This window comes from Hylaeus volcanicus, chromosome 3, assembly GCF_026283585.1.
Source record: "Hylaeus volcanicus isolate JK05 chromosome 3, UHH_iyHylVolc1.0_haploid, whole genome shotgun sequence".
Classification (NCBI taxonomy): Eukaryota; Metazoa; Arthropoda; class Insecta; order Hymenoptera; family Colletidae; genus Hylaeus; species Hylaeus volcanicus.
In genome coordinates, this window is record NC_071978.1 from 11,808,267 (window position 1) to 11,830,957 (window position 22,691).

At 38.6% G+C, this 22,691-nt stretch overlaps 1 protein-coding gene across 3 annotated transcripts in view; it reads right to left on the minus strand.

Annotated features, from left to right (window-relative positions):
* The window catches only part of LOC128874133 (multiple PDZ domain protein-like), a 107,577-nt gene that overhangs the window by 59,658 nt on the left and 25,228 nt on the right, over nucleotides 1-22,691 (minus strand). For 2 of the 3 annotated variants that reach the window (XR_008456581.1, XM_054118495.1), the window contains exons 6-7: nucleotides 6,436-6,578; nucleotides 4,803-5,137 (exon numbers count right to left, since the gene is read on the minus strand). Coding sequence is in view for 2 of the 3 variants with exons in the window: in XM_054118495.1 (XP_053974470.1) it covers nucleotides 4,803-5,137; nucleotides 6,436-6,578 (478 nt within the window). In the remaining variant the exon portion in view is untranslated. Of the gene's footprint in view, nucleotides 1-4,015; nucleotides 4,064-4,802; nucleotides 5,138-6,435; nucleotides 6,579-22,691 lie in introns of those variants that run through there. The other variant, XM_054118496.1, reaches the window with a different exon arrangement.

Genomic DNA, 22,691 nt, shown 5'->3' on the forward strand with positions numbered 1-22,691 from the left:
TATAGGAGCAGAGATATATATATTTTATATATATAAAAACTAAAAGAGTTTCATATCAAGAATCACCGTCTGGGTCATTGGCTGCGTCCGAACGCCGCTTTCAATAATTAGGGGTTGACTTAGGGGTAGTAAAACAACCAAGGGGGAATTTGATTCGATTAACCTCGCTCCTGCAGGTAATTTAATCGTAACTTATGCAGCCGACAAGCAACTCTTAACGAAATTTATCCGGGCTTTGTTTTGACCCAAGAAAACGCTGCTGAGCCGAAATCCATCGTTTGCGCCGAGCACGCGAATTCGTCGAGCAAACGAACGCGAATATTCACGCTCGAGAAACTCGTATTTTGATTCAGGAGGTCTCGATTGCGTCAGCAGCTCGTTAGACGCGGCTGGGTTGCACGTGGTTTAAACGTAAGCTACATGTGTTTCGGATTCGATCACCTTCCGTAAGCTGACGACTCGTGACATCGTTTGTATGGAAGTCCGGGCAACTTCTATGCGCGTCGCTCGGAGGGATCATCCTCCTGTCCCTGAAGGATCAATCCTGTCGCACGGTGGATGGAGCCTGTCAGCTTTGTAATGGATAGGCAGTCCATGAACGTTCGCGTCGAACCGACTTTTACTCCGCCATGTGAAAGGGACGGGGTTCGTGTCGAAGTGGACTAAGAGATTAGAGATTGAATGCTCGATACAACGTTCGTGGTGAAAATAAACTGGGTGAGGTTTAGGGATCAGCTACTCTTTTTTCGGGGGCAGATTCGTGACAAGTTTTGGGGTTTTTATTTTGCATTCAGCAGACTTGACATAAACTTTTGATATTTGCGAAGCACATATAGTTAACAACGCAAATTTTAATTTGTATATTCCAAAAGTGCTCTACTTTTTCTGTGTCAAAACATGGACTCTTGGGGCATGTATGATTAACAAGTCAACCTTTAATTTGTCATACTGTGAATTCCAAAAATGTCCTACTTTTTCTGTGTTCAACATGGACACTTTATATCAAGTACCATACACAGTCAGTGTAATAAGTATTCGTACAGGAATCATTTCTTTTAAATGGGTTGTTGTATTAGGTGGACAGGAAAGTAATGTCGTTTCTTTTACATTAAATTCAAACAAATTTTTTATAAATTTCTATTTTTAATTATTAATTGTATAATCGATCCCGTTATTAATAGCCTTTTGCCATCTAGTGTGCAAATTGCCACTGGCAGATCGATAAAAATCAATGAGCTGATGAACGATAAACAATTATTTAAAATTGCAAAAACGACATTATTTTCCGGTTCACCTAATATGAATACTTCTTACACTGACTGTATATAATTACTCTCTATGTTCACCGAAAAATGTCTAAATTAAACGACAGATTCCAAAATGAATGTTTCATTGCAGATGTGTATATAAGAAAATTTTAAACATGAACATAGATTCGTAAATAGAAATTTATCTGTAAAAATGAAACTTATCATTCGATCTATACCTTTAACAGACATGGAGGGTACAATTATTTATTGAAACTATGTGTCAACATAGAAGCAAACTGACAATAATACAATATAAACTTCCTGTGTATTTACAAAAATTCTTTTCTTTCAACACAGTCTAGTAATTGAAATAGAAATAACAAACTGAATCGTCAAGAAAATTGGACAAGTCTCCCGTGAAAAATGTCTTTGCCCAAAATAGCGGAACATCTCGCCAATAATTCTATTTTCACCCGATGGTTTTGTTCGCCGAGATCCGAAGTGAGAATCACGGTTAACGAAGGGATTTCCAAATGAGGCCAATTATAATACCAATCGATCGCGATTTTATTGCAACAACGGTCGAACGAGCCCCGGCCGCAAATCTTTCGCGAATCTCGTGGAAGCACCCTCGATTTTGAAGGGGACACAAAGCAGCCAGGAAAAAGAACCGATGCCTCTTGGATGTCGAGGGGCAACCTTTCACCGACGAAACCCGAGCCAGATGGAATATTGCAAGAGTGTGTTTGCCAAACCGGCGTTCGCACAGTCGATATTATTGACGATCAGGGTATCATTACCTCGAGAAACCTTTCCGTCGAGCATCTTATATTACGACCATTTACTTTTACTTTAACCCTTGAAAGCGTGGCTAAAGGAGCACCGGAAATGCAGCTAAATGTATGTTTGTAGATTGAGGTAGATTGCCTTCATAGACAGTTAAGAACAATAGTCTTTGAGTATTTCAGAGTTGACATAAATCGATACACTGAGAAATGCATTTACGAGCGACCTAGATTTATTTAAAACATTTACCTTATATTTTTCGTTATTAAAGTATCGTGAGAAAATGTTTATTCTGCTTTGGGGATGAAGCAGAAATAATTAATACCTTGTTTATTTGAATATTTTGCATCATTAAAGATTCACGTCAAATTCAGAGAAAAAATTTTCTTTGTTTTGCGAGCGAGGATTGATATCTCATTTATCGGAATATTCAGCATTGGTGGAGAATTATGAGAAATAATTTTTGTTTACTTTGCCGCTGAAGAGGAAATAATATTGTATTTAACGGGAAAATGTTTTTCGAGATAAACTCAACTTATTTATATAACCTTTATAAAAGGTTTCGTTTATGCCCACAAATACGAATCAACAACGTTTCTCGTTAAATGGAGGCTTCTGCTAACCACGTTAATTAATTGGTAATTAATACTACCGGAATCGTTTGGCCTTATTAGGAATCCCACTGATCGATTTACGCTGAGCAAGGTGTAAATTGATTGAGCTCCTACCGCCTATATTTATAATTAAATACCTTTAATGATATTAATTGATTGAATACCAGCTTCCCACCCTAACAGGGGAAGGTCACACCGTTGTTTGTGAGATAAAAAATTCACTGACGGAGAAAGGAGAGAAAATAGAAGCGCGACAAGAAGGTTTTATGAAACTGATTCCCCTTAAAGGTTTTCTCTTTGACGGAAAAATGAGGAAAAGCTGCGAGAATATTCTCTGGAATTTATCCTTTTCTACGTGCTTTGGCACGTTACTGATCTCTTATTTCTTACGTTGTATTTTTAAGCCTTGTCAGCTTACTCCAGTATTTAATTCTTCACAAAAATAATGATCCTTGTAGCAAGGACTGACTGTGAGTGTTTTTACCAGAACGTAAACAAATAAAAGAGAATTGAAGAATTCTAAATAGAAAATGATATTAGTATTAATTTTGTGTTCATTGGATGTATCTTGCCAGAATACTAATGCAAAGAATTACACTGTGAATTATTGTTAACATAAATAGGAATATGTTTGATCATCCACAGTAATGAATGACAATTGTATTCAATAGTAATGGTATTACGCGATTATCAAGCGTTCGCCAATCCTAGTCAGAATGTCTATTTTAATCATTGGTCGAAAACAGAAACTCCTGGAACAACAAGCATAAATTAAAGAAACAAGTGCTCGTAATGATATCAAGTGACACATATTCTGTACATCATTCAAGCGTGGTTCGATGTAACAACTCCACCTACAATTTACATAAACTTATCACATCCACGTCACAACAAACGAACCTTGCAACGTGCACAGAGAAATAACGAGTCGTATTCAATTCCGACAGCGATCGAACAAAATCCATTGCTTCGACAGCGATCACAGCCATACCAGATGGACGAATTTGACGGTGGGTAACCCTCTGTTACGCGGACGTGCAAATTCTACGGATTTACAGACAGGAACGTCGTATTTATTATTCCAGCTATGCGACGTCCGGTGTGCCCGTTCGTAGGCGACCAACATTCAAGAGCTTTAATCATAAAGTTAATTTCCTACCGTGCCTGACGTGAAGATCTCTCACGGATACTGTCCTAAGGATTACCAGTAATAAAAACGAAAGACAGACAAATTTTGTGATACGAAGATTATAAAAACATTATGTAATGATGGATATTATTCGTTAATATATTAACCATGGTAACTCGTTAGTCTTCGGCATACGATGGGAGAAGAAACATACAGAATAGTATAATGACACTTACTGAACCATTTTCGGGACTCTTATCGAACATTTGATGTATCAGCTATTCCTGTACGAGGGAAAAAATATGTAACTTCGTGTGGCAAGCGTGAATAAGAATGAAGGCATTAATTTGTCGTAGCATGAAATTCCAGAAATTGTTTACAAAATAAAAGAATCAGAATTTTTTGTTGGTGGTGTTAGTGGCGTTCTATGTAGAATTCTTCAACGAAAACAACGTGAAGGGTTAGAGGAGAGGGGCGGATGGGAGTGAGGGTAGGGGTAACACAGTGGCAGTTGCTGAACAAAATTGTCGCGTCTCTTATCGAACATTCCACGTATCAGGTATTCCTACATGAAGAAAAATATGTAACTTCGCCAGGCATGTATGAATAACAACCTAAACTTTAATTTGTCGTGTCACGAAATTCCAGAAATTATTTAAAAAATAAAGGGACTAGAATTTGTTGTTGATGGTGCCAATAGCGTCTTTTGTAAATTTCTCCAACGAAAACAAAGTGAAGGATCAGGCGGGGGGGGGGGGGGGAATAGCAAAGTGGCAGTTACTGAACAAAATTGTCGCGACTCTTATCGAACATTCCACCTATTAGGTATTTCTGCATGAAGAAAAATAACTTCGCCAGGCATGTATGAACAACAACCTAAAGTTCAATTTGGCATGTCCCGAAATTCCAGAAATTACTAAAAAAATTAAACAAGGCGAAATAGTTTCGATGTAGTATTCTCCAATGAAAACAACGTGAATGGTCGAGGGGAAAGAGCGTAAAGAATAGCATCGCGACACTTACCACCATGTCAGAGCCACTCTTGGAGGCGTCGCTGACGGCGGAGGGGCTCCTTTCGACAACGAGGCTTCCGGGTACCGGTGTTGAGGTCGGTGTGGGTGTCGGCGTTGGTGTCGGTGTCGGTGTTGCCGCCGAGGTGGTGCTGGCTGGTTGGCTAGACTTCGGGGTCGGCGCCGGTGTAACGACGGACGATACTGACACCGATTGATTCTTGTCGGAGCTGGTCTGGTTGGTCGCCGCACCGACAACGCCGCCGACGATGGACACACCTGCTCCCGCGGCCGTTGTCGAACTCGAACCTCCGGACAATTCATCCGTCGGCAAGGAACTCCCAATGTCTGGCGACAGAACGGCAATACAGAGCTTATAATCGACTCTATCGACGAAGATCGAGTGGTAGACGGGCGACACAATTGGCAAGTGGCGATTCATAGCGAAGCTCTGGGTTCTGACTGTTGCTTATTGGAGAAAGTCAATTTTTGAAGAGAGAAGAGGATGATGAATGATAGGAGTAGATATTAGAATTGTGGTGGATACTGGCTAGGTCTGGGTTCTGACTGTTGTTTATGGAAAAATTAAATTTAGTTAAAAGGGGAGGGGTTGATAAATAATAGGAGTGATGTTGGAGCCTGCGTTGGAGGGGGAGAAAAATATGTATTGAAAGAGAAAGTCAATTTAATAAAATTGTGCTTAACTGGAAGAATCTGGCAGAAATATTGCTCGTTATTATCATATCATTCACTGATTATAACAGAAAAAATTCATGTGAAGGATAGGGGGAAGGAACATAAAGAATAACATTATGACAGTTACCGAACACATTCTCTGTGAATTCTTAAAAAGAGAGTTGGGTCTTTTGTATTTTTTTTTTTTTTTTTAACATAAATACTGGTAGTTTAACAAAGAATTTTTTTGTGGCATAGTGTCGAAATTTCTGTTTATTGCAGCACTATTCGAACGTGCTGTTATTTTCTACTACATGGAGGTCGATTACTATTTGCTCGCTTAACAAGTTTGAAACCCAATAACGTGTACATTTTGCCCCGGTTGGTGTTTGTAAAATTTGCAATTTGTTCGTATGCGCATCATAACTAATCTAGTTTAGTGCGCGATACGTGTGATATACTTCTGGATCACGGGAGCCATTCCAAACTTTCGCGAACTGCAGAGTTCCTATTCGCCGATACTTTGGTCACCGTATTCGGTATCGCATTCGAAAATTTCCCAACTAGTTCAATTACCTGGCTACATTTTCTAAGTAACTTTGTCATTAAACATGAAAACGGGAACGCGACGTCGCGTAGGAAAAGAAACTTTTGACGTTGCAATAAAAACAAATATGTTCCAAAATATTTCCGTAGGCCCGGATTTATTTAAATCGTGTATTTCAATCCCCTTAAATTAGACTCATTCAAAAATTAAATATATTTCTTTGCAAAGTAGCTATCTTTTTGCTCTCCTATGAATTATTTTCCACGTATTGAATTTTAACCATTCTTGGATTTGTGTTTTTTAATCTGCTCTAATCTGTGTAACATTTTATTCCCAATGTGACGAGGGTAAGTTCAAAAGAGAGATCAAAGCAGAGAAAAAGCGAATTATAAGAGAGAGAACAAAAATATAGAATGTAAATTACCTTGGGCGCTTCTCGCTACGACCAACTCAACCAGACCACGTGCCTTCTGAAGAATCGAGATTGCCTGCTCATGAGAGATGTTCGAGTCTAGTGGCTGTCCATCTATCGCCAATATCTGATCTCCTTCTACCAATCGACCATCACTGAAACAGAGCAGTAAAACCTTTAGTGCAAAAAAAAAAAACCACTAACTCCAAGCTATCTAAAATACAGTTACCGTTGTAAAAATACCGAGAATAAAATATAATAATATCGAACGGGAAGTATGATATTGGAATTGCAGGATCGGTAATTAGGTTCACAGTAGCGAAGCAAATCGATTCTCTGTTAAACGAAATTCAATGGAACCGATCCACTCATACGTCCCTCGGCCATTAGAATCCATTAACCGCGCTAATTGAGATAGCCACTATTAAACTAGTCGCATTTACATGGCATTTCCGCGGATAAAACGTGATTTAATCGTTCATCGATGCGAACGATAGAGAAAACTTACTTCAAAATAAAAAAAGGGATTACATTATATTTGATTGTTCTTTTATTTTTTATTTTTGTTGTGCTTTATGGTTGCATTCATTATTAAGCGTCCCAATTAATTGAGTTGCATATACGTTTGAATATGTATACAGTTCCACTATCAGTAATATGTTTACGTTAATTCATATTTTTATTTTTATTTTCCTTATGCTCTATACTTGCATTAATCGTTAAGTGTTTAGAATATTTAATTTGCATATTTGTTCGAATAATACTACATATTTCAGTTTCACCGCCAGTGGCCAAGAAAGTTTCTGAAAATAATTCACTCACCCCATTAACAGGAAATCGAATTCGATTCGTCTCGAAATCGTTATAGTATAAATACACACCCACGCGAATTAAAATCAGACGTTTGCCGAGAATCAGGGAACGTGCTTGGCCCGTCACGCGGACGGCCGTAATCTGTCAAAAAACGCGAAGCTCAAAAGCGGGAAGCGACGTGACAAGACGGTCGACGATTCCCGACAAGACGGGAATCCGTTTTTTGAATCTGTTCCAAATGCGCTTTGGCTGGCACAGACGCGCCTTTATTAACGAATTCCGTCTCTCCACGGTTTCGTCCAGCTCTTCAGGCGAATTAATGCAATTACATCGATTGTGATGCGAACTGCGAAAGTTTCGACGATTAACTTTGATCGCGCTGACTCCAATTTGCCTCGACACGGGCACCCTTGAAATTGTAGTGGATTTACTTGGGGAAATTGTAAATAGGAAAGTGGCAAAATGTCATCGATGTAAACTTGAAAACGAGGCAATGAAATATTATTTTTGTGATTAAACGGTGAACAGAAAAATTCTTTAGCCATGAATTTTAATATTTTCCCTTCTGGTGTTTCAATCATGTCATTACTGCCCCTCTTTGAGATATATTAGAATTTGAAAAAAAAATACAATTCTAAAAATACATGATATTTTCTGGGATTCTAATGTTTCCTGAAGAGGATCAATAATAACATCAATAAAGTGTTAAAAGGAACAAAATAGAAATCCATTCCTAAGACAGAACTTTCTTGTTTACTGTTCCTACCACCTCAATCTATTTTCTCCAAACGATATTATTAACTACACCCATAAAATAAAATTAGAAATAAAATCACATTCTAAAACTGGGAGAACCCTTATATTCGCTAAATTTAAAATACATCAACGAGGGATAGAAATAAGCTTCTCATCGAGCTAAAGAAAGTTCCTAATTATCATCCAACTTCAAAAATAAACTTATCCAGGTGACCTGTCCCAAACGTCCCCGCTGTACTCCGAAGAATATTCCAAAGAGCTGAAACCAATGGTGGAATATTCTTTTGAGAAATTAGCAGAGTGTCATCGTCGCCTCCCTAGATCCCTCGTGAGGTTATTTATCGGTTGAATGGGCACACTTAAGCGTTCGCAGAGGGGTGGAGGCTTTACTACGAGAGCAAAGGGGTGTTTAGTGGGCTGATAGCGGTTACGTTACCTAATTCTAACCAAAGCGAATTTCGCTACCTCTGGTCTCGGTAACGATACCGCGCCGCGATCAAGGTAATCTATGCCCCCAGAATTTTCCCGGATCAAAGGCACGACGAACCGTGACATTGTATCGTGTCGATGCACCGTTCCAGATTCCATCGTGGGGAATACGATCGCACGCCACGCCATCCAATGCAATTCCCTGTCGACGCGAGAGCTACGACTCCATATAAATTAATCAATTGGGATTAACCCGCACAATCTAGAGCAATGAAAAACTAAAAACTAAAATGTAGAACAGAGAAATGTACATTCTCTTTGGAATTAATGGAACATGCTCTGTTGGGAGCATTGCAATCCGTATAATTCGAACCTCGTTTCAAAAATTGATGTCAAAAACTGTAGTAACTAAAATTTTAGTAATTTTTTAAAGTGGACACTTTGGATCAAAATGGCTTGGTAGTTTCTTTAACAATTTATATTTTTAATCAAAATTAGAAATTACAGACTATAATTATTATAATTCCCTATGAGTTCTCAAATGTCCACCAAGAATTTGCCACTTTTATACAATTTTCAAAACCTGTATGGAAATGCTCGTAAAAGTATTCATATTCATTCATGCCATTAATGATCGATGCTTTTTCATATTTTTAAATATACAGGCATGCCCCGCTAATATAATTGAAAACTTTCCGCAGAAATGAAACCCGGATGCATTAATGGATGGCAAACTCGTTGATCCGAATAGCGTGTCCGTTGGATTGAAAACGGGAATTGGTGTTCGAACTGTATGAAAAAGGTAATATTCTTATTCGATCGATTGTGTAGTTTTTTCATTACTATTTGCGACGGTGTTCCGGCCCTTGACGGAAGTTTCTTGGCATAAACGCCTCGGTTCGATGGGGGCGACTGCGAGAGAGGAATTGTCGAGGGAAAGAAAAAGGGGAGGATTCTTTTGAAAGGAAGCAATCTATCGAAACTTTAAGGTCGCCGCTATTGAGGAACTTTCAAGATGTAATTACAGGAGTGATGAGAAAGACTCCTCTCGGACTTTGAAGTGTGTCGTGAACGGTTGCTGCCTGGAAGAATGAATGGTTTCATTCGATTCTATATTTTTCATTGTTACTCAGCACGTCGTTTCAGATTACTGGAAAATTATTTATTACGCGTCTGACTTAAATGCAGTGTCAGGAAATTTAATGTAAAACGTGCAAAAAATTGCAGTGGCGTACGAACGAGAATCGGGAAAAATGGTAAAAATGGCCAAAGTGGCAAAGAGGACAAAAATGGCAAAAATGGTAATATTTGAAGGTCTGCCAAGCCATTATTCGACACATTTCATTACCAGATCAGGAATAGAAGGAAGCAAGGCAGCGAAACATTGCCCTAAGCCTGGAACCGCGCATAAAGGATTGTCTATAGCCCAAGCCGATTTGGTGAATCGAAAAGAACCAATTCAGCTCGACAGTGGCACAGACCATAAATGCCAACAAAGACCCTTAAAGAACTGCGACAATTGGGCTACGAAGTTCTTCCCTCATCCGCTTTACTCTCCCCCGGATCTTCTCTACAGATTACCATCTATTTAAGAGTCTCGACAACGTTCTGGAAGAAAAGCGCCTGCCGGGGCAAGACAATGTAGCCGCTACAAAGGGCGAAACCGAGATTATAAATCTCGTTACACGTCCAACGTAGCGTACTTTGATAAATAGCAAATGTTTCGTGTATTATTATATTATTTTCCAGAAGGTAGATCAGAAGAGTAGCCATCAGAAATATAGACGTTCAAATATTTGATATGATATTTGATGAATATTTGATTGTACTAGAATTTTTATTATAATTGGTAACGTTACTCGTCAGGCCCTTTACGAGCATTTTATCTTCACTAATTCGTGGCATTTTTATAATACAGGAAGATTAAAAAAGAATTCTGTAAAATGTTATTACATAGTTGTCAATTTAACTATACATTTTAGTTTCTCATTCAGTTCAGTATATATTGTACTGTTTATTTTATTTGCCTCATAAGCACACAATTTGTATTATAGTAACCATTACATTGTGGATATTATGCATTTATGGAGTGTAGTAATATATGGAAAACATATCAAAAATATACATGATGTATGTTGAATGTATTCTCCGATTAATACTCGTTTTGCATAAGTGTAAATACATGGTTATATTTAACATGTATTTGCTATACTAGTTTGTAATGTAAATTGTAACGTAATAAATGTTTATAATGTAATAAATGCATAAAATTAGCAGTTTAGTAATCACTATTATCACACCCATGCCATTGTACCTTGCCATAATTCCTCTGCCATAATAACCTGCACTATTTAACTTGTTAGAATTTTATTTTTATAAATTTATTTTCTTAAAGATTACAATGTATAAGAATGTTCAAGGAAGAGTGTCCGAATTCACAATGACCCGTACCGCTTGACTTATTTTGTCGGACTGAGGGTCGTCGCTTTCTGTCCCTGCTAGAAACCCACCCCTCTTTCTGCTTTAAGGAAAAGCAGACCCTTTTCCTCAAGACCTGAAAGTGATAATCGTTCCATTCCAACCTAACTCCCCACAGAAAATTCGAAAAATGCTGTCAAATGTTACCAAAAATCATTTCAACCCCACCATCTATTTTAGCCATCTTTTCGACGATCCCTTCTTCTCAATCACGATTAGATGGGCAAAGCAAAGGGTGCATCAGTAGGAACAGCGTTCCTTCAAAAATAATGGCGAGGATATCGCGCGTACAGGGGAAAACTGATGCGCCCCTGGCTTCTTTGACTGGGACTCGTAAATTATGAATGCCACGAATATTGCGAGACAGGTCTTGAAGCTTCAGAGGGTGCTTTCAGTGCGTAGAAGCGAGCCTCGTTAACGGACGGGAAACCAGTGTACGTTTCCCGATGGAAGGAAACCCTGTGAGCGGCAGAATTTTAAGAACACATCTAAGCTGGGCTCTCACATTTAAATTCGTCATGTGTATTCCCAGCACTTCAGGAATGTCCGCGGTGACTTTGTTCTTCTCTTATTTACATCGTAAAGGAACAACGTTATTCTGCGGCGCAATTGGCGAGATCGTTACCGGTGCAGTCTTCAACCTGAATAAGGACGAACTCGAGCAACGGGAAGAACACTCCGGTAGATACGGTTAACTTAAATCGGGGTTTTTCATTCTGTTTCGAAATAGAGACAACTTGGAAAAGAAAGACAATTTTTTTTGTGTAGGTGAATTTGTAGATAAAGAACTTTGTATCGCGAATATTTTGGGTAGAAAGTGTGTTTTCTTTTTATTGATTTTTGTGGACTGATTCTTTTATTGGTTGAATGTTGTGCGTTGAAACTAACCGCTTGTGATACGAAGTATTTTTGGCTTTTAAAAAAATTGTACAATATAAAATAGTACTGTATAAAATTGTACAGTATAAATATAACGGACCTGGTATAAACAAATTTATACAGTCATGGAATAATGTAAAACGAAAAAATATTGAAATAAATTCAATTATGAAATTAAAAAATCCAACAAAACTTCACGAAAAGCAAAAATATACCTGATATTTCCTTCAATTTGTTTAGGTAGACTAGTACCGTGGCCTGCCTGTGAGTGCACTCGAATAAAATACGTAAAAGGTTAATTAATTGCCTCGCGATGCAATATTCGATCGATAAACTGATACAGTTCAACATTTGTTCATTGCAGCATTATAGATACATTTGCGCGATTTTTGATGCAATTTTTTGGGAGCTAACGGGACGTAGTGTGCAAAGTTCGTTTTATATGAGAAACTAATAACCAGAACTCGTGTCTAGATTAGCTTTGAGCGTTGAGTAGTTAACATAGTTATAATTACATGTATAGTGCTCCATTGACGATAAGGAGAGAGTAGCAGTTTGCGGTTAAATTGGTCGTGTGCTATAAATAACTGTCGCTTAAAGTCATTTAGCAGTTTCTTGGGGAACCTTAATGGAGCTCTTAACAATTAATATGAAGTAGAAAAATTAAACAGATGTGGTGTAATAAGTTATATACTTCTTCCGAATTGACAGAAATTAAATTATGAGAATTGTAAAATATTCAAGTTGTTTCTTGCGAAAAAGAAATGAATCCCGCACAAAGGATGTTGCACGTCGCCATATGCTGTCGAATTCTAATCTTCGTTCTTAGTGGTTCGAGAGAAATGTAATCTCTCTCTCGAGCTGAACGTAGCACGTGAATTATGCTTCCTAAAGGCGCCGTCGCTCGATATTCCGCCATAGTGATCCATCATCCTTCATAATTTAATGCGACAACATAATGTCCCGCTTATAGCGATATCAAACCGTGAACCGGCCGCTCTTAATCCTTTCTGAAGCGGCGCTGCGCCACGTCCTACGAATACCAATTTCTCCAATATATTTCCCCTCGATCCCCGCGCACTGACATTGTTTGATGTCCGTTTTATTATTGACATCCCATGAAACGGGAATAACGCAACGCAAAGGACTGAAGTATATTTTTGAATTTACTATGATTTTCTTATATTAAATGTAATGAACATGTCTGCCATCAAATTCGTGATGTTTTCCCGATGAAAATGAGTACAAACACGGCCATAATCGGATTACTTTTAATCCTACATGTATAGTACATGCTACACGCGATACTATAGCTTGAAGTGGACAATCCTATTCGAATGGGCTCGAGTTTGGGCTCATTTTCATCGCAAAAGACTCACCAATTCATTGATTATAATCTCCCCAAGATACAATGACATGTGTATATATATAATTTGTAATACCCATGTTATTATACCTTCATAAAAGTATTATCAGTGTTTTCTCCATGAATTTGAGAAGCCAAAAATTATGAATTCTTATTTGCTCAAATGGTTTTGCCTTCAATACACCTAAGAGGCCACTGATGGCACAGTAAACACCCCCACCACTTTTTATTCACCTACTCTCCCTTTTCATCCCCTCTTGGCTTTTAAATATTCTCATCTTTGCTACTTTTCTCCCCGACTTACCAAGCTCAAAACTCGAATGCTATAGGCCGTGCATTCGGGATCGTGAGCGTGGCCTCATGGACGATAAAATCTCGACGACCCGCCACGAATTTCATCCCCCCAGGAAACCGAGCTTTCATTCATCCGTGAATGCGATCGCGTCGAACGGAAGCGACGGAGCTAAATGGAGGATGGATTTGCAATACGCGAGACCGCAACGATTTCGTAGAACCGCTGTATTCCGAGCATCTTTCGAAACTTGCACGGCGAACCCACTTCCGGTTCACTCGAGGCGTCGGAAAGTTGGTAGCCAGACGTGTTACGATAAAACGTTTCGATTCAAACACACGAGATGTTCGTGGCAGGTTCGGAAAAGGAAGTTTGGACCTTAAAATGCGATTCAAGGGGTAGTTTATTCTTTTTGTTACGAAATCCTTACGAATCACCGGCGCGAGAAGCTCGTAACAGTATTGGGGAAGGTTTGAATCGTTGCAGGAAATTCGTGAGGCGTTTTTTTCTATTTCGAAAACTTTTCAATTGCTCCAAAGCTGCGAGCTAGTAACAATCTTGGGAATTTGGATCGTTACACGCAGTCGTGAAGTGCTTTTTTTACGGTTTCGATTATCATAAAAGTTTGTCGTGGCCTTCGTGTTGTATTTTCGACAGGAAAGAATTGGATGCGATGGCGTTTTATTAGATTCTCATTTTTACAAGTTGAGTCTAGACTGGTTGCTAATATTGATCGTCAAGTGCACTTTGCTGTTGGCTTATTATAACAGGTGACTTAAATAATGAATTATACTAAAATAAATTATTTGATTTTGGTGTTCAATGAGGTTATAAAAATTATACAGAGTGCTACGAAACTGTCTACTGTAGCCACCAAGATCTTTGGCTGGTTGGTTACTTTGCTTTTCAATGTCATTTTTTAAATATAAATATGAAAGAAGCCAATAAAATGAATAAAGAATGATCTTTAACTCACCTTCTAGATTCAAATTCACGAATTTCACTCTGGAGCACAAGTAACCCCAAACTTTGGAAGGTTAGTGTACCGGACGAATAGATCACGAGGGGAAGTAACGCGAAGTAACGCGGTAAATTGCACTGCGGCGAGGGTAATTATTTCCACCTATCGATTCGCAACTGATCATTTCCAGGTACTCCATGTAAACCAATCGAACGTGAGTCTAAATGATATTGACCCCACGAGACCTCGCACCTAATCATTATCCTCTGAAAATTAATCTTCTCTGATACACACAAGAAACACTCGACGATCAAATTTCTGATCGTATCTTTATCTTTCCTCGCGTAAAAGAGATCTGGAGATAGAACCTGTATACGCTGCTACGTAAATCAAACCATCGCAAATAGAATCCTATTATTAATCTCGTCGAACAATTTCGCGATATGTCGGAATGCTTTTTATCCAAACCAGTATAACGATCTATTGTTTTACAATCGTAAAGGGAATATTTTGTATACCTTGACTTCTTTAATATTTACACTTATAGTAGACTAACTGCAGTATAGATTTAATCTTTACCAAACAAATCGTAAAAGTTACTTTAAAACACGAAGATAATCTACATTAATTATCCTGGTTTATTTACTATTTTATTCTGCTGTTTTATAATAATTCTCCTGAATGTTATGAACCCTGGGGAATCCATTTCATTTCAAACAGAAAAATAATTAATAGTTACCAAGCTACTCTTTTTGTTCCAGAGCTCGCTAAGCACGTAATTTGCATCTCGCGAAGAGAGATTCTCGAGGATGACGACGTCCTAGCGTGAACAAGAAGAGTATCGGGGAACGGTATCTCTTTGTTAATGTTTAATTATTAATTCACGAGAAACACTCGCTTAAGAAGAACCGAGGGACGGAGGGCGTTTTCTTTTCTCTCGCAGACTTATTAATAATTCGGCCAAGCAAGAACCTGACACTCGCGAAAAGTGCGCGACAAGAAGGTACTATTTCATGTCGCGTGGGATGAATACTCGCCCTGTTCAAGTATTCGATTAATTCACGCCGAGATAATCGTTCCTTGGGACCCATGCGAGCGTATTTCAACGTTTGACGTCGAAAGACTCGAGAAAAACCCTTTCAGAGAAAAACGAGAGGCTATGCAATTGAAATTTGGTGTGATTAGAAAATTTTGATGGCACTGAAAAGAAATGCTGAATGTTGACAGAAGTGGAAATTGTGTATGCAATTGCAAAGTTACTATGAAGTAGTCGTGGAGAATATAGGGGAATTTTTATAAAATAACAGGCAATTAAGTAGAGTTCCTATATAGATTAATTTTTAGCTACAAAACCTTGAAAATAAACTTGAAACGTGAAGATAATCTACATCATTTATCCTGATTTATGGTACTGCAAAAAATAGTAGAATTGAAACGGAACATTCTCACAAAAAAATTCTCACGAAACAAGTATATATAACAAAATAAAATTGTAAATTGCATTCTTTTTAACTGACTGTATATAAATTGAGCGTGTGAAACTTCACTGAACATTTTAACCTAAATCAATCGAAGAATTGAATTTTACTCCTCCCAAAATGGAAATTTCCATGAAAACATGACTAGTAGTTCCCACTTTGTTTTAAACTCGTATAAATATGTTTAAGTATCGTATTCATTCAAACGTCTCGAGAGAACCACAGAAGAACGTGCCTCGATTCTCGATTGTCCGACATTTCCACCAGAATCTGTTGCTTCTGGCGCTATAACGGGATTTTCCGAAGATTGTTTGTCGATACTGGCTGCGATCATCCGTCATTCGTTTGCGAGGGCGCATTTCTGCCTGCGTTTGTGTCAGTCCATTCCGTACACGAACGATACAGTCTGCCACGACTGTACCCCAAGCTGTGTCGAGTTCGAATCAATAACGAATCTCTCTCACCCTCCAAGCCCCTGCCCCTTTTCCGTCCACCTCTCGCTCCTTCTTGTCCTTCTGCTATACCGTACAACCTCATTCTTACCGTTTCTGTTTCTATTTCAGTGACTCCTGGCCAAAAAGAAGCGGAGGAACACGCCCGCGAAAAGAAACGCTGTTGCTCGGAAGAATTCGACCGCACCACGTCGATCGGGACCGTAAGGAAAATTTACATTCGATATTCGAGCCGCGAGATGGGCGTATTGAAAATTTAGTTTGAAGGGTTGGTAGGGTGATGGTGGATATTTGAAAATATATATAAATATTTAAAATAGCTTCGAGAAAAGTAACTATTTTTTAAGGAACATTCGTTGTATATATGTAGAATACATTTAAAATATGTACAAAATATATTTTAACTCTAGGGAAAAGCTATTCTTTGAGGGACATTTATTATACAGGGTGTTCAAAAAAAAGCATTCATTATTTATATGGTGTATAGGGCACACTGTACTGAGTAAAAAAGCTTTAGTAAATATAGGTCCAAAGGTCAACCATTTCTGAGATATAAACATTTTTGTTTGCTAGTATCATGATTTACTTACTTGCTTCCATCGCATGCGATGTTTATGTCAATGTTTATAAATTGCGTTCTGAATGTTCCCATTCAACTGCCGACAATTTCGTCAATTTCATTTTTTCAATTTCGTGTACAGAAATGAGCTGTGGACGCGTGGAAAATCTTTTATAAATATCGAAAACCCAGTAGTAAGTCAATCATGATACTAGCAAACAAAAATGTTTATATCTCAGAAACGGTTGACCTTTGGACCTATGTTTACTAAAACTTTTTTACTCAGTACAGTGTGCCCTATACACCATATAAATATTGAATGCTTTTTTTTGAACACCCTGTATATAGAATGAATAAACTAGAGGTGGTTCTGAATGTGTATTAACTTATCAAAAATTTTTATTGTATTCGAACCCGAAAAGACGATATATCCATAGTTTTTGTACTTCTTATTAGTTTTAAATACCTTAATTAGCGCGTCCACACTCATCGACGTCTTATGGAACCTCTCACTTATCCACTGTAATTCACTCACGTTGAAATTATCCTCTATCGAATTGTCATCTCGGACTTCACCCGAGTTCGACTTACAATTAGTTAGGGCTACTCTATTCACCGGGTTCGCAGCCAGGCTACAATACGTCCGTAACTCTTGCAGTGGACCCACATGCATAATAGAGCCTAACTTAAAGCGAGTCGGATGCTTCTGGCCTGTCTGTTCGGGCTCCCCTAACCGTCATTGTTCGGGGATGGTAGCTCTTCCTTCCCTGTTGATATGTGATACCAGCAACAACATCAACACCACTCACATATCAACAAGAAAGGGAAACCAACCCCTAAATAATCACATATACATCGCTTGGATTCACTTCAAGGGTTATGGCTATACATATATCATACCTGTACGTGCTGACTACATTACTGTTAATGCTTGTTCGTTCTCTTGTTGTATGAATGATTGAGAAACATTATTTCTCTGTACTAACTTGTTTACCTCAACGCTGCATGAATTATTAAAGAATGTCTACTTTTCAGACAATTTTGAATTTCTTTTAGCTATTTCGAAAAGATACTTTACTACCAGCATGATTTCTACAAAGTTCTTCTGTGATCCTTCATCCTGAAAGGACCTCAGCCTACTACACCTAACATAAAGCTACAATATTATTCTGTAACTGGGTTAATACGTTCTGAAGATAATAAAAAAAAATTTATAGAGTGTCTTTGGACAGTGCCGATGGACTTTGTAAACAATTGTTCGCAAATTCCACGAGTTAATGCGTACATTTCCGTACAATCTTCACAGGCAACGTTTCGTTTCTCGACCCTGTTTCAAAAGCTCGTAAAATCGGCTGTTACAAACAGTGGCTCATGATGTTGTAAATTTATCAGTATCGCGAAGCAACAGCAGCTGCAGATTTTCTCGCTGGCGGGTCATATAACTCTTTAATACCCTGGAACCAAGTCTGCCCTCGCCCGAGAGCTTTCGTTTATTCCCATTTCAAGACCCTATAACGCACGTTTCTTTTATCTTTCGCGCAGAAATGCCTTTGTACGAGGGCTTTAATTTTTTCAGTAAACACCGACCAGTGTACACAGGGTCGTCGTGTTCTCGTCGTGTTCCCAGCTACCATGATTCAGTGAACGAATAACGTTTCATGGTTGCTATTCAACCTACGCTCGCAAGATGAATTAAATTCTGTTGCAGCACGGGGAATTGCGAAAAATTCACAACGGGTTACCCCTTGTTCGGATGCCAACGGAATCGCTGGCCAATATTGCTGATGTTATGGAAATCCAACTCTGAATATTTTTGTAAATATAGGCATGCCTGAAATTGAAATTTAATCATTTTAAAGCGCTTGAGGGGGGATGGTTCTCGTTGCGGAAATATCTACCTCGAAAATCAACTGACGCGAAGCTTTAATTGGCAATTTTTGATTGTGGTTTTTTTTTTTTGCCAAATAATTCGATAAACGAGAAATACTTCGCAGCTGTTCGACCTACATACGTTTACGACGCGAAGTAAATTCGACTTTACGACGAGAAAATCCACTTTACGTGTTTCGTATATTTGTGGAATATGTCAATAAATTCGTGAACAAACATAATTGTAGAAAAGAGCACTACAAGTCGATAATTTCAATTTAATAATTTGGGAGTGTTAATAATTTGATTGAATCGTTTGTTTATAATAAATTCGCGAATGAAGTCGAATTTTAAACTAAATTTTTTTGTTGCAATTCGAGTATATTTCATAGCAGGGTGTGCCACTATTAAATTTTTGATAACTATTTTCAATGTTTTGCTTGAGTCTCCCTCCTCCAAAAAGTCACATACATCGTCAAAATAATCCCACATTCTCGAAAAAAGATCAAATAAATCACATCCCTTTTCCAAAATCCACCGCTTACGCTTGATAATTTCCGCCCCGCCCATTAAACGCAGGAATTGCAACATATTGCGGCGGAATACGTAACAGGAATATGAAATTCAGTGGACGTATAATTTGAATAGAAATGGCTTGGTAACACAGGCGTGTCTCATCAGGCTTCGCCGTACGGATAGCCGCCTCGACGCTCTTGCATCGATTTCGCGCCCCGAAAAATATTCAAATCCGCCCCGACGCGCGTCGATCGTTATTAATGGCGCGAATCGTGAACGATATTCGCGCGAAACGGTATTTTTCATTTCGCGTCTGGCCCCTGCCACCGCTGGAATCGGCCAGATAAGATTGATTCGGCATCAAATCGTCGTTCTCGTATAACAGACGCGGGGGAACGCCGCCGCGTCGTAAATCGAGTTACTCGTCGACATATTTCACCGTTCCACGCGATCCCCTTCTATTATAAGACGCGGGGAATGTTAAATTGGGGTTTCGACGAGATATTCGGATCGTTTTACTGTCGCTTCCAACGGACGGGCACACAACGATCGTGTGTTTGCGGTTTGCCGTGATGCACCCATGCGATTTAGTGAGTGTAAATCGCTCCTGGCTCTCCTGGGAATTCTAGGAAACGAAAACAAGATTTTCTGGCGTTCTGAGGTTTATGTATTTTGCACCAGGGTGTCAGATGTGAATTTTCGATTATTCGAGTTGAGAGTTTTAATGAAACAGAAATAATTCTCATTCCTTCTCTTGGTATTCAAAACTAAAATTGAAACTGCAAAATCTTGGTTGGTTCCACGACTAAATGAATTTTCGATAATTATTTAAATTGAGAGTTTTAATAAAACTGAGAAATGATTCTTATTCCTCCTGTTAGTTTCCAAAACTATAACTAAAACTATAAAATATTGAGTAGTTCAATGAGCCAGTAATTAAATGAACATTCTTCATTTTATGAAACCGAACAATATTTTACGCTTTTAGATGCAAAAGAAGCGGTTTCCATTTTTTGTTCAATTTAAATAAATTGCATTTGCTAACTAAAATGTGGAGCATTTTCTCTCATTCAATTCCGAGGTAATAAATGTATTGTTTATTTAAGTAAAGGCCTGTTCAAGTCTGATAAACAGTTGATTGGTTTCGTGTCAGAGGAAGTCCAAATGAAAACACATTTCAAATAAATGGAGTCCCGAGGATACGAGCGGCCTTAATATACGTATAACCACAAAGTAAATGTTTGTGATATATCCCGGACTGATATCGCACGAGTTCGGTACGCCTGCAACTAATAGATTACTCGGTGCGCATCTTTGTTGCACGCTGTCATTTTCAGCAGATATGGAATCTATGTTTTACGTCACTTTGATGACGTCTATCGATTTTTCATACATTTTTTATTCTCCTTTTCTGAAGAGACTTTTCTAGCCATTCTCCCAGCTCACTTGTTAATAGAAATAGCACCATATAACTATTCAAATAGAGAAATAACAATTTTATAACGAATAACGTCACCACAATTATTAAGTTTATCGTTTCGATTTCTATTAAATCCATGGAAACTTGTGTATTATGATTAATTAATTCCAAAATAAAATTATACTTTAATTATTACAATTCACCTTTCAGAACAAACCTACAATTTTCTAAAATAGCTCCTTGTACCTACCCAAGTAGAGAAATAAAAATTTCGTACCTAATAACATCATTACAATAGTTAATCTCATTATTTTCATTTGTGGTAGATCTATGGAACCTTTAGTATCGTGAATAACCAACTCCAGAATAAAATTAACCTTTAACTACTCAAATTAAACGCTACACTCAGAACTAACACAAATTTTAATTTCTGTTTGCATAATATTTCCCCCGCTCCCTTCTTACCTCCCCATTTTACATACTATCGCTCTATCACGCGTTTCAGCACCACCCCGTATGTATTTTGCTCGAAGAGGTCCGCCCAACCCTTCGAATAGAGCCAGACAGGCCATCTCTCTGGGAAAAGAGCAACAATGAACTCCAAATTGCCTGGGAAAGAATTTTATCGGCATTCCTGGTAGTTTAGACAACGGCTCGTAACACTTTACGCGAACCACCCTGTAGACACGTTCTCATCGTACTGATATCCCGGCAAACTAATGCTGATGGTCGATAAACACGGCGTGTTTATCCGCGCGGAAGGCGTTCCCCCTACCATCCTGCCAAGGAGAAAACGAACAGAGGCACGCAATCAGCCGCGAAATACGCCGACGAATGTGCTCGACTCGCCTAATACGTTTTTCACGCAGAAATTATTCCGCTCGAGGTGGCTGCCAAGACGAGCACGGAATAATAAATATTTTCCCGCGAACAATGATGAAGCACCCCGACGAAATTCGAGACCAGCTGTTTGAGCAAAGATAATACGAATCGAATTCGTGTCTCGCGCAAAAACGGAAAATTATTGATACATTTATTTGGAGGAGGAATTATTGCGTATGCGAAATTGGGAATGATTCTTCGCGCAAAAACGAGACATAAATGTACAATGATGTTTATTCGTAGGAAGCTCGTGGTCGCAGATGTTTCAGTTTGATGATTCTCGGGGCACCAACTGCTTTGGCGTGTCCGGCCATTGCTCGCTACTTCCACTTGTGTTTGCAAATACTAATGGTGGCATTGCGTGGTCCGTTTAGTATCCCCCTAACGAGTTGTGACCAGGCGAAACAGATAATATCACGTCATCGTTAACGTTTACAAATACTGAGACAAGTAGAAACAGCGAGCAGTGGTCAGACACGCCAAGAACTCCGTCGAGCATCGTGCCCCAGGAATCTTTGAACTTAGATTACTCTGGAAGGAAGCCTCGCGTACGAAAATGTTACTGTACATTTTCCATTCATTTTGTCACGTAGACTACTAAGAAAATTACGTCGTTGTTATATAAACATCGTCTACGTGGAAAATGGGGTTCTAAGCGAGCAAAAGCAAGAAAAGGAAAAATATAGAAGAGGGTGATAACGTTTAAAGGCAAAAATGAGAACATTTTTACATAACTGCAATACTGTGCCAACTGACTATAAAATATTAAAGTCGTGTTTAGATTATCTTACATAAACATGCTTTCATAGGCACTATATTACGAGAAGAATCGAGGCTATTCGTCACCACTGGGAAATACATGTCCGCGGACTCAGCGAGGCGGTTCATTAGAGAGAAATAAGAGAGTAGCATTGATTAAAGGGCAGAACGCGCGAGATTTGTGGCCCTGCACGCCGTAATCAGTATTAAACAGATCTCCTACGTTATTAAAAGCGACCACTCAACCTGTCCGCTTAATGCTCTTACTCGGTAATACGAATGTGTGTAATCTCGCCTTAAGACCGATAATTTCACACACACACACACACACACACACACACACACACACACACACACAC